Source organism: Anopheles aquasalis, chromosome 2 (assembly GCF_943734665.1).
Source record: "Anopheles aquasalis chromosome 2, idAnoAquaMG_Q_19, whole genome shotgun sequence".
NCBI lineage: Eukaryota > Metazoa > Arthropoda > Insecta > Diptera > Culicidae > Anopheles > Anopheles aquasalis.
Window position 1 is genome coordinate 28,266,667 of NC_064877.1, and position 13,158 is coordinate 28,279,824.

At 49.2% G+C, this 13,158-nt stretch overlaps 1 protein-coding gene across 1 annotated transcript in view; it reads right to left on the minus strand.

Moving 5' to 3' along the window:
• Nucleotides 1-13,158, minus strand: part of LOC126581679 (serine-rich adhesin for platelets) — a 139,097-nt gene that overhangs the window by 38,644 nt on the left and 87,295 nt on the right. Inside the window, exon 3 of the mRNA XM_050245497.1 lies at nt 5,918-6,314. Within this exon, the coding sequence (XP_050101454.1) occupies nt 5,918-6,314 (397 nt within the window). The remainder of the gene's footprint in view (nt 1-5,917; nt 6,315-13,158) is intronic.

The following is a 13,158-nucleotide window of genomic DNA, read 5'->3' on the forward strand; positions in this document are numbered from 1 at the left end:
CCGTGGGAGAGCGAGTTTGAGCGATTGTTTTCCCGCCCTTCGCCTGTTGGCTTTCGTAGCTTTTCGTACGCTCAACGTAGCTGCCGTGATCCCGGTTGCACCGGTTCCCGGGACTTCGATTTCACTGCAGACGATATTTATTTATCGTTAAAATGGCTTTCTACTGTAGACCGGTGGAGGCGGGGTGGGAAAACGCGGGCCTTCCATTGCAACGAGCTCTTAGCTCATCGACCCGGGGGCCCACCAAAAAAGCGATGATGAAACGGCAATCGACCAACGAGTTGTGTCAGAAGGCCAAAAAGGATACCGGTTGGAGGTTGGAACAGAATCGAAAAACGGAAAACTCCCTTTTCGTGTTGCAATTGCAAGCTACAACCGATGCGTTACAGTGAAGAGCACAGAGCTGTACTTCGAGGAAGCAGTCGTAGTTTGAAGTTGCAGTTCCACTTCCCTCGCAACCTGCAACAATCGAACACGCTACAATTCTCCCTCTTTTTGTTTTTGGCAACGAACCAGGTCACGCTTTACCGTGAGCTTGTGTACCGCGTACAGACCGACACACGTTCTTACGATTCTTACATTTTCCGCTTAAAAGTCGGATGCTTTGAAGGGGATGATGTGCCCGCTGGATGGTTCCGCTTTTCCATGTCCCGAGAGAACTACGTGAGAGCACGAGGGCACACACCCTCGATGGTTAGATGTTGGAAAGTGTTTCGTGTTTGGCAAATGTTCACCCGAATTGCCCGAATTGGAGGCCGGAAGGAAAAGGACCGGGTTGAAACTTTAATTTACCGAATTCATTTCAACAATCAAACTCTCTCTATCTCTCTTCTCTGTTTGAGGGAGATTTTATGCTCATACAGAATCATTGATGCGCGTGATCTTGTCACTTACAGGCCAGCAACCGGAACGATTCGGAAGGCTGCACCAAACTCAAAACCAAATTCCGGGAAGGTGACCGACTCCAATCAACACTTGTGGTATTCCGCAAGCAAACGAAGCGTTAACGGGGAAACTTTCCACCAAAGAAGGGAGTAGGGAGCGCTCATTATTCAATTGTCACGCGAATGGAGCTGGGAAGCCACCGTTTTTGGTCGAAAGTCAATAATGAAAACTTTCGGCCATCCGGGAGGGCCGGATCCCCGTTAAAGCAAACAGCACCGCAGCCCAGGGTTACCATGTGTGCTGTGGTCATCGGACCATCAAGGACTATCTCGTCATCACGGATTACGGATTGAAGTTTCAAGCTTTGCACGGTACGGCGGGGCTTTGAGGGCTGCTGAGGGCCGTCCACTTCACTATTTATATTTATGAGCATCCATAGCTATCTGCAAGCTATCTGTGGGTACGATGGCTTGCCTGCGGTGAAGGGGTTCCCGTGAATGGTCCCACGGCGCTAATGAACCGGTCCCAAATGTCAATCACCGTGACATTTAACATTCCGTTGTTCATTAGGGCGGAAGCCTAGATTTTCCCAGCCCATACGAAACGCGTGACCAACGCCACCGGAAGCGGGCGATGCACTATTTACCTAGCCAGCCAGCTCAGCATGCCAGCTGGACTGCTGGATGCAAACGCTTCGGGGGTGTTGTTCCCGTGCAACCGAGCAGACCAACCAAGCGCTTCCGGGCGGTGCACATGGTGCGGTGACCGCGTACTGGCTTGTGTCAGGCAAACGGCCACCGCCCGGTCGGCCCCGGTTGGATCCGGGGGGTTTTTATCTCATAGTGAAACTGGAACCCCCCTTTTGGCCATTCTTCCCGCAATGTCCATCATTAATTTTATGTTCATTTTCCCACACGCGAGCTACGGGCTGTAGCGGGTCAGGTTGTGGCCATGCGCCATTGCGGCTATGCAATCTACGTAACCGATCGAGCATCACCACTGGCAGCAGGGGTTGAAACTACCCTTCGTGGTAGTGGAAAGCGGATGCGATCCTTCGGACATTCTGTGGCCACGGCAGAATGGTCGGCCTTTCGTAATTTTGCTAAACGAGAGCGAGATAAATATGAAATGCAAATCGTACACTTTCTCACACGGACACACACGGGGGCGTATTGTCAATGTAAACATGTCTGCTACCGGGCAACGTGTCCTGACGAGATGGCCAACTGGTCACCATGGTTTCGTTGAGGACGGGAATGAGGATGATCGTCCATCGAAGCAAAGGTCACCCGCCGGAACCCTCTTGGTGGCACGATGAATGATCTAATGTTTGGGCCGAGCAGTTGTTTCCTCTCGCTACAATCTCATATTCCAGTGGTGACCATCATTGGAGTGAGTGAGTCTGTGTGTTCTCGAGACTCGAGAAGTTCAGATTCAGAATCGGCTCGTGTCCAACGTTCTGTTCCTGCTTTAAATAAAGATGATTACCAGCCGAACGGCCGTTGCTCTGTGCTCGGTAACTCGGCAAACAATCAGCCAGCTAGCCAGCCTTCCCTCCATTCTGCCGACTGGGTCTCGTTCACCGGCGACATCGAAACCGGGGCATAAAGTACAAACACAAACCACAGAACACCTTCCCCCCCCCCCCCTCAGGGCCATCTGTGTGCCCATTGTTGGTTTGCACAATTACACAGCGACACCCATATCCCAACCGGCGGCTGGGAACGTCATGATGCTGCCACCGAGTCCGAGAATTGGAATTCGAGTCCGGGCCACAGATGCTGGCCTGGGTGGTGGATGGTATTGTGGTTGACCGTGACCGGGTACGAAGAAGGGTGGGGGTGGGCGCAAAACCAAGCAAAACCGTCCGTCCGACCGATGGGAGTCGATATCAAAGCTCATGTGCATACACATAAATAAGCTTTAAAACCATAAAACCTAGCTGAAAAGTTTATGCACTGGCCACCCTCATCCCCCACGCGGGGCTGGTAGCAAGAGGAAGGGAATGTACAGGGAGGAGGATGTTGTTCAGTGTTTGTGCCTGGGTGTATGTGTGTTTGTAGGTGTGCGCGCGCGCGCACTGTAGAGGATGGGTGGTTTACCGTAATGCGCCGTACAAAAGGACGTCAATGGCGTTTGGGGGTTGTTGGGGGGTTGGTAGCGCCCTTCACCAGGGGCAACCGATCGCCATAGTACCGTGTTCCGGCGAATGAACCTTGCTCTCTCTCTCTCTCTTTTTCTCTTTCAAAAACGAACATACACAGTTTCTCTTTCTTTCTCGCTCGCTCGCTCACTGAACCAGATAAGGGATGGTCCGATATGTAGAGTTATTTCAATAAATTTATGCTCTGCTGTATGTTGTCGTTCCGCAAACCGAACCGAGCACACAGAGACGGCGGCCACCATTCCCATCCCCCTTCCAGTGAACCGCTGGACCAACCGGACCGGACGGATTCGCCCGCCACCACGCTGGCTGCAGCATAAATGGGAAAATGGGGTTGCTGGGGCGGGGTGGGGGTGGTGCTGGAGTTGATCAATTTTTTAACCGAGCATTACCGAGCGCACCGTCGCGCATCCTTCCGCCTTCACTCCGTACAGGGGAAAAGCAAAAAATAAAAATAAAGGGCATAAAATAGTTCAAAAGCGAAAGCTCCCCAAGAGAGTCTCGAGCACCGGACGGTCTGGACCGGACTGGACTGGACTGTGGACGCCCATAGCCAATGTGCCGGGCACTGGTGTGCCCGCATTCTCGTACCTCGTTGACCGGGATGTCGGTGGATATTGAATAATCATGAAACATGAGTCCATCGAGAGTGAACCGCGGGTCGAAGGGGTGTGGTTAAGGCGGAGTGGCAGAAAAGAGTGGGTGCAAAAGTTATGAGAATATTAAGTGCAGCCAGTCGATGCGCCAGCCACTGCACTGCGCGCTAGTTTCGATGGCAACAATGCGCCGATGGTCCGATGCTACGATGCTCATCGGCATGATGGCATCGTCGTCGTCGTCGTCGTCGCTGTTCGATGAAAATGCGCTGTTTGGTGCCGAGAAGCATCGTAGCATCAGCACCAGGCGTATGATTGCATCCACGATGCATCCTCTGGTCGGTGCACGATGCTGTTGTGGTCTTTAAGCACATTTATGCGCTCACCGGACGAGTTTACCAATCCCCAGAAACCCAAGAGAAAAGCCGAGGGTGCTGAATTGGCAATCGGAATCGATCGAACTAGGCTGCGAGGACTTAAAGAGTCCATGAGATTAGCGTTGGTACTAAGCAATTACAGCCGGGAAAGCCATCGTCCAGAATGGTCACGAGTTGATATGCTGCTGAGTTGCCTTGGTAAGCAATGACCAGCCAGCGCTGTATCGAGAACAAACAGCACCTGGTGGCTTCTCTTCCTCCCGGGAAAACGAAAGCCAACACCTTTCGCTGAATGGTTTGGAATTGCGTGTTTTGCTCAACTGCCAGCCAGATCGACTAGCGGGTGGAAGAGACTGTTGCTGACGGTTCTGAAAGCTCTTGTTGCCACCCTCTTGGAAAACAAGGCCTACTAGTTGCCTTTTTCGGCAACATGTACCTGTTCCATTCTCCATTTACAAACACCCGGTAGCTGACCCGGTACTACTGTTCTCGGTGTGCCTATCCGACGAATCGATCTGGATCGGTACGGCATCCGAAACAGACAAAACTTGTTGAGTTCCGCCCACCCCCACCTATATCGTTTCGTTCGTATACGAAATTGTGCTCTTTGTAAGCGAACAGCTCAACAATTGATCCGGCATCGTGTGCTGACTGCCGTTAGAAGCTACTCAAAATGAACAAACAAGCTGGTGGAAATGGACGCAGGGAGAGAGAGAAAAAGGCAATCCCGATGGTGAGCTTTCCATCTGTTGCAAACACTTGGCTTGGGAGCATATATTGTGTAAAAGCCACCCCCCAGTCGAGGGTGTAATATTTCTGTGAATTTTGTGCGCGAAATAAAACGAGTCGGCGAAAAAACACGCGAAAAACAATATTCCCGGCTGGCTGGTTAGGGGTGGGGTGTCAGCCTCGTGCAAGTAAACACGGGCGTAAAACACGAAATTAATCTAGATTCACACCGCGGAAGAGAAGAAAGGGGGAGAGGAGGTGGGAAAGAAGATGAGAAGAGGAGAGGAAAAAACGGAATCCATCGAGACACGGAATCGAAACATGAATCTTTGTGCATCGGAAGCACACGCCAGTGAGCTACACGCTTTTTCGCGTCTGAATTTCCAGCGGGAAACAAAGGGAAGAAGGGTGTAGCTCCCTCCCATGGTTTGTCGGTTCGGATCGAAAACCCGGCATTTTTTTTTTCGGTGGGTTGATGTTTGATAAGCAAATACGCAAACATGGTGCAGCGGCAGCGGCAGCATCGGTGATCAACTACGTACCAACGCGTACACGTTCCCGGTATCGAGGGCTCTACCCTACCCTACCGAGAGATGAGGGATGGGGTGAGTTCTATTTGCAAAATCGTTTGTTTTAGCCAGAGTGGTTTTTGTGGGGTGGTGCCGGCGATGATCAAGCGCGTGCAGAATACCAGCCATTCGCTCGCTTACCGTTCGGTTCGGTTCGTTCATTGGAATATGGTTGATTGCCCTTTAGGCGGGGATGAGGGTGAGTTTTCGCAGGAAGTGAGCCATGTTTGTGCGAAGAGAGCTCGCTCGGTAACGGAGCTGTCGGATGCGGATTGATAAGCCGGCAGGGTGGTTCCGGGGGTCTAAGGGGTGGATGGTGGTGGATGATGGTTTGAGTGAATGAGTTGTTGGATAAAGAAAAGGATCCGGATGAAGGTTTTTCTCGTACTAGAGCCATCACCCGAACAGCGCGATTAGACCTTACAAACCGAAAATATTCACCATTTGTGGCACCGTTTGCTGTTTTGAAAGCAGCATAAATGATGCACTTTGCACGTAGAGCATAATTGCTGACTGGTTTATGTAGACTCTTGTTTTATGTAGCAGCAGTATGGAGTTGCAGCATAAATGAGCATAATGAAAAATGCGTTCCCTTACCTGGTTCCGATTTAATCGTGACCGTTGAACCGACACTATGCTGATCGAAGCCTCGATGATGGTTGTGATGATGATGGTGATGATGATGGTTCGTGGTGGCACCGGCAATATCCTGCAGCAGATCGAACGCTCCCGTTCCGTCGGTTTCCGTGATCGTTCCGCCGGTTCCGCCGGTCGATGCACTCTGGAACGTGCCCAGCATGTCAGCCAACATGTCCGGATCGGGGTAGCCGATCGTGAGCGCCCCATCGAGTGAACTGCCACCGGCCGCATCCGGTGCCGGTACCGCTTCGCGGAGCTGCAACGTGACCGATCCTTCCGCTCCCATCGAGGCGCTACACATGAGGACCCGGGGCGGTGCCAGCCCGGCCAGTGGCAACCGGATACTGTTCTGTACCTGCGGGTAGACAGAGAGAACGATGAAGCGAATGAGGATTAGTTGAAAGTTCGGAAGGAATCGAGGAAACAGTTTTGCATTTTCTTCCAACCCCAATCCAATCGAGAAACCGGCAGGCTCACGTCGGAGGTAAACGTCTTTAACAGTGGCCCACGGGTCCACATTCCCTCCCAGGTCTTCCACAAAGTATGTCCCCAAGGTTTGCGTGAGGTAATTGGAAGATCCCCGACCCGCCCTCCTTCGGACCTCTCTCTCTCTCTCGCTGCAATCGCAGCAAAGGAAAAGCGGCGCGTCGCTAAAGCAACCATTTTATGGCGCATTCGCGTGTTCCGGATTGTTAAATGGACGCCCATGGCAGGACGAACGCTCTCCCAGGTCGTAAAACAGCGACGAGCTACGCGGCAATGGTGTGCCCATTCGCTGCCAATTTGAATAACAGGCCGTTCGTTTGACAATGTTTTATGGTTCCGTCGTCATCGTCGTCGTCATCGTTGTCGTCGTCGTGGTTCGTTTCGCGGTTCCGCCTTTGCGTGTCGTTGATTGAGAATTGGGCGTGGATTGTGGGGCGTGCAATTGTTAAACGCGCGTTTTGGGGGAAATAAAATGAAACAAAAGAGTCGCAGAAATACAAATTTACGAACCAAAACAACGTTGGTCCAACAACAGAGGGCGAAGGGAGATGGTGGCTAGAGCTAAAGAGGGTTTTAGGAGTTGCGAGAAAAGCTGCCCGTTGCGATGAGTGAAACACGGACTTCCTTTCTTAAATTTCGTTTTGATCCGCACTTTTTGTTCTTCGCTTTTTTTTGTTGAGCTATACGTTCCAGGATCTAGCGGGTAAATCCTTCCCGGGGTTTTTAGAGGCTGTCCTGTTTCACGGGATTGGGCGGCATATTTTTTCCCGCCCAGTTTTCCTCGAATTTCTCGCCACGGGGTTTTATGGTGGAAATCGATTTTTTTTGTCAAAAGTTTTTTTCTCTCTTTCTTTTATAGCGGATGTTGAAATGGACCGCGTGAGGTGGGTCGTTTTAGCGAGGATTAGCGGGAATCGCAGAAAAAAAGGATGCTTTAATAGGAGTCCGCTGTTAGCCCTCATTCTTTATCCGCGTCTTTGATTCTGACAGCCAGGGATCTTTTAAGGTTGGTGTTAATATTCCATTAAAAAATTGAAAAACCTTTCAACAGCATTGTCCGAAACCGAGGCAAACGTAAAGCTGCGTTCAGATATGGAAACATATTCTTCTTCTGGCAGATGCGGAAGCAAAGCAACAGCGCAAATTATTATTTTAGATTGTGTAACAATTATAATCAAATTTGATGTTTATCTAGACGCACGAATATTTCCTCTTTTTCCGAGCAAAAAAATCTTCTTGATTTCGTTTAACATAATCTTTACATTAGTTCCAAGGCACAGCTGGAGTGTTTTTATTGATGTTGCTGATGAAATTCGTGAAATACCCAAAAATAACTCGCATCTTTCGATAGAATCATAGAAAAAAATGAATTTCACTTGAATAAGTTTGTAAAAGTAGAAGAATCTCTTTTGTGTTTAACACGTGAAACTAATTTCATCCATCCAAACAGTTTTGAGTTTGTAAATCTCAGCCTCTCAAATCTGAGCGTCCATTTTACATGAATTAATGGAGGCACTTCCTTATGCTCAGCTGCATTCAATGGTTTGTGTTGAACACTATTTTGATGACGACAAGCACCGAACGTAGTTTACTTTCGGATAGTCTCTAATGGCCACCAATGACACAATTCCCTAAAAACTGGAGCCAGTTTCGAAATGAGTAGCTGAATTGATTTAAAACTCCAGAAACTTCACTGTTGGACGATGTGGAAATGCAAAACATCATGTATCCCAGTAGCAAGTACATCGTAACGCTAAAAGGCAACCACAGTTTACCCGAATTTTATGTTCCAAGCTCCGTATGAGCATACCACACTTGGCAAACTATAGATAAACACGAGGCAATACTAGAAATTACTCATGGACAACGCAAAGTCCCTGGCGAGTGATACCTCTACTACTCATTACTACTTTGCCATTTTCCTCTCCTCCTCAGGCTGTTGTGCAGCTGTATCGCAGCGAAACTTTTACCAGCCAGCGGTGGTGACCGGTTATCTGGGAATTGTATTCCGATTGGACTGCATTCTCCATGCTCTCTGGAGAATGTTACATGTTGTACATGTTCGATGCATCGCTGTGTACTGCCTGTAGCTACTACGCCTTGAGTCCAATGTTCTACAACAGCATGTAGGTTTCTATTTTGTTGAATTAGTGGCAATGGCATCTGGTGCACGATGCTGCATGCTGCTTTGTTACTTGATAATTTCAATTTAGCTCCGTAACAGCAGCAGCACCATCACAGTGGGCAGCACAGTGGGCAGCAAACCGGCGCGCATCGATTGCCGGTTGCGCCTCTAAGGAAGTTGTTAGAAAAACATTGCATATTTCAACGTTTCGCGGTTCACGCTGCCGTACCTTTAGGACGGGCCGGGGATCGCAGAGCAATCAAAACAATAAATCACTTACTCGAGGGTGCGGCACGCGGAACACCCTGTGCGCTTCCCGGGGGCATTACGCAGCAGTTACGGTGACTGTTCATAGCTGCACACCATATGCTTGCTTTGCACAAATAATGAATGTTTGTCGAGATGAAGGTCTCGATATTGCCACCGACACCACCCACCCACCAGACGTCGTAGGCAGGCCCTGGCGTTGAATATGCATCGCCAATGCATGAAGAAATCCATAAAACCGACCCGCAGCACCACCATTGGAGGCCGATGGCAGTCAGGCATCGAGCATTTGCTGTTGCCGGCCTCCACTCGCAGCTTCACCTTCTTGTCTCTTTTGCCATGCCCGATGCTCCTAGGGCCGTCGTCTTGGCCGACAATTTTCCGTTCCATTACTGGAGGCAAAATGTTTCGAATCATGCTTCGTAATCAAATTTTAATATTTTCCCCCCAGCCGGTGGCCACCCTTTTTTTATGGCCGCTCCAAAAGAGGGCGAGGGCCGGGTAGTGCAGGTTGGTGGGTGGTGAGCCCCTCTCGTGATTTCTCCTTTACCACCACCTTCGGTTCCGTGACCAACGTAAATTGGATTCCGGCCAAACCATATGTGTCGCGGGAGTGAGAGCGCGCGCGCGCGCGCTTCCGTCAATGGCAAATCCGATGGCCGTTGGTCGGTGGCCTATAGGGTCGAAAAGCCGAAAGAAAGTTAGTCACAAAAGTTGGTCACCCCGGGTCCGGGAACGGAGATCCGGGGATATGCAAATGTGCAAATGTGTGTTGAGGAGTCCCCTCCGCGAGTCCGCTCCCGTTCCTTGGTTTCCTTCGTTCAGCGTCGTTTCTTCAGGCAAACGATCGTTTACTTTTTATTGTCTTTATGCCTTGGCTCCCTTCCTTGAGGGGGGGGGGGGGGGGGGGTTGAGTGGGCGAGGGAGTCGGTACGCCGGAAATGCAATCATCAAATCCAACCCAAAACGGACCGACAACGGCGACGGCTGCTACGTAGGCCCGTCGGTCGCTCAGTTGGTCCCCCGGTCAAATGGTGGATCGTAAAAATGGCTGAGCAGCTCTTCGTTTGCCGCGGATTTGCCAAGGCCGTAGCGGGTAGCGCAACCGTGTTTTGGAGGAAGCGAACAGCAGCGAACCAGCGAAGACAGTTCGTTCGGGCTGGGCTGGGTTTTATTGGCCGGCCTGGCGCAACGAAGCGCAGCGCCGTCCCTGCCGTCGGTGCAGGGACCGCCAAATCTCGCCTCTGGCCTCCATGGACCGTATGGTGGTGGTGATCAATAAAATCCATCGGATCATCATCGGATGCGAAGCGTGGAAATGGTCGAGGCGGAGACATCCGCGCCAGCATCTGGACCATCGTAAATGTGTTGATGAGCGATAAACCCACGGGTTTCTCTACCCACCCCGAAAACGCTAAGGAGGATCGCTAAGGATGCTCGTAATCGTACGGCACATACCCTCACCCACACAGACACTGAAACAGAGGGTTACTACTGAACCGCTGACACTGGAACAGGAATGGTTCTCTAGGATCCGTTTCCCGTTGGTCGAATGAACCGCCAAAAGCATGGCGGATGGCGCAGAATCGTCCATTTGATTATGGGAACGGTTATCGTATAATAAACTATTCACCCTTCTTTAGCTCACCCGGGGAGTTGCTCTGATGATAGTGTTTTGCCATCATTTGCCGCCGAGGAGCGGAGAGAGGACACAGTGGATGAGAGTACATTGTAAGAGGATCGATGCTAGTACCGTGAGACCGTGCGCAGCCGTCAGTGTTTACGTGGCATCATCGGCGACGTAAGCTTTTGTTTTGAACATTAAGATGCACTGGATTACTGGTTGGCCTATGGAAGAGGAGAGGCTTCTATCAATTCGGATGTTTGTCCAACGGCTAATAATATTAATTGTTCCGCTCGGTGCTGCACGTTCGAATAGATGCAATTTGATGAGCGGAGAAGGTCGTGAAATACATGTGAAATGGACATTGAGACACTGTTAAATAGATTAATCACATTTCAGGAATAGAGTGTTTTTGGTTTGATTTATGGAAAATTATAATTTGAAGCATTTATGATTGCTGCAATGGTCGGTTTTATCGATGAACTATTCCATGCCTTTAGGAAACCATACAGAAAAGTAATAGCTGCAAATTATCCACTAGTAAGTCCTCCAAATTGAAAAAATATAGTAACGGATCATGATCGACGTCATATAAGGATATACTATTAGATGCTAGGTGCTTAGCATATGACATGGCACAGTTTTTTTTTGCTTGGCTTTTTCGCACGCAAGCGCATTAAATGCAAAGCAAATTCAGCCAATAATATACTTTAATGCCTTAAAGAATTATTTTAACCAACATGAAGGTTTGATGAATCAGCCATGGGATGTTGAAAATGAATAGTTTCTCTTCTGTTTGTTCTATAACGTTTGTCATAAAATTGTTAATAAGTTCGGGTATTTCTTCAATTTCCGTTCTACTGTATTTCCGTACAGCATCGTAATGAAATATGATGGAAAATATTTGCAGTATTAGGGCTGACAAACGTTACAGAACAGTACGAAAATATTATCTATTTCTCTATCTTTCGACCTACAATAATGCAGATTGGAATGGTTTGATCCAGTAGAGTCTGGTATGAAATAATGTTCAAAGGAAATAAAAATGGCAGTGAGAATTGAATATCGCTTCCATCACCTTTCAAGTCGGTCAAGTACGAGTGATGGACAAAGACAACGAAGAGCCAATCGGTCATTCTTTTTTCACACGATTAATGATTTAATTTCGTGGGTCAACATGAATTATGTGACTCGGCGATGACATAATTAGAGTTTCTTTACAAATACATTTTCCCAGGAATTATTTGATCGTTGCTCTCGTTTTGATGCGCCCTAAAAACGATTACCATTTAATTCGTTTGCCAGAAAAATCGTAACTTACGATGGATTGAAATGTTTAAAAACATCTCGCCAAGACATACTCAACTGCCTTTTTGCAGCGAAATGGCCTTGTCTGTGGGTGTCCCTTCACGCCTAGATCGATTCCAAACCCCCTCTCCAAAGGAGAAAAGGGTGTGGAAAGGCGGCCGAAGCCCGTCCGGCTAGCCAGGAACAGCCGAGAGGAAAATAAATAAATAAACCGCTATTTCACAGCCGTAGCAGCCTGGCTGCAACATGCTGCCGGTAAATAAATATTTCAAGTTTTGCTCACACGAATGTACACCAGGCTGATGGTGGGGGGATCGGGATGGACAACCATCTGTCCGGTTACCCCTCGCCCCGCACGGCACCATAGCACCCCTGCTCCCCGGAAGCAATCAACTCGATATCCAGACCCCGGCGTCCGGTCCGTTTGTCGATCATTCATGGATGGCGGCATGTCGATAGCAATTGTCGTTGACTGACCACCGTTCGATGACGGTAATGATGATGATGACGATGATGATGGGCCAGCCGTTTGTTTGAGGACTGAGCGAGCGAGCGAACGAACGAAAGAGCGTCCTCTGTGTCACTCGTTCATTCAGGAATCGGCGCGTTCGTGCTCGAGGACGTGCCAGCCAGTGGACTTGCATTTTTAATGCTCGAAAATATCCATCAATGTTTTATGATCATCAGCAAACCCGCTGACCTCCTTCCCCCACTCACCAACCGGACACCATATTGAGCGCCATTCGATCGACCATGCGTGGCGCGACTTCCCTCGTTTTTTTTGTTTTTATGATTCCGAGCTTTTCATTTCTCCAACGTTGGTCCCGCCTTTTTGGTTCCCATTTTCCCATTTCCTTTTCGCAATTCGCGGAATCCTTCCAGTGGAATGCGATGCTCGGTGGCGATGGTGGCGTGGTGTTCGATGGAGCAATGATGTGATTATTAAAATTTAATTAGGGTAAATAAAAGAAGAGCTCTCCCCCTCTTCTGCGTATCCCGATTGGTGATGACGATGCTGCTCATGACGATGATGGTGATGATGAAATTGTTTTATTTATTTATTCCTTTTCGAGCTCATTTTTCTCTCTCCCTCTTTCAAGCAGCATCGCTGCTTCCATCGACCAGCAGCTCGTGTTTGCTGACCGAGGGGTTTTTCTTCTTTCTCTTTTTATTCAATTTATGTGAACAGCCCCGCAGTCTCCTTCAGCCGCAGCACCGACCTGCTTTTTTGCTGAATTAAATTGGATCGCTCGTCATCATCGCACGAACACACCTCTGCTGGCTGCTGCCACAGGACCCCTCATTTTGATGATGTTTCCGTGTTTGAGCGCGCCATTTTGGATGGTGGATTGGTGGGCCAGATTGGGCTTTTATGCCGGCTGTCGGTAA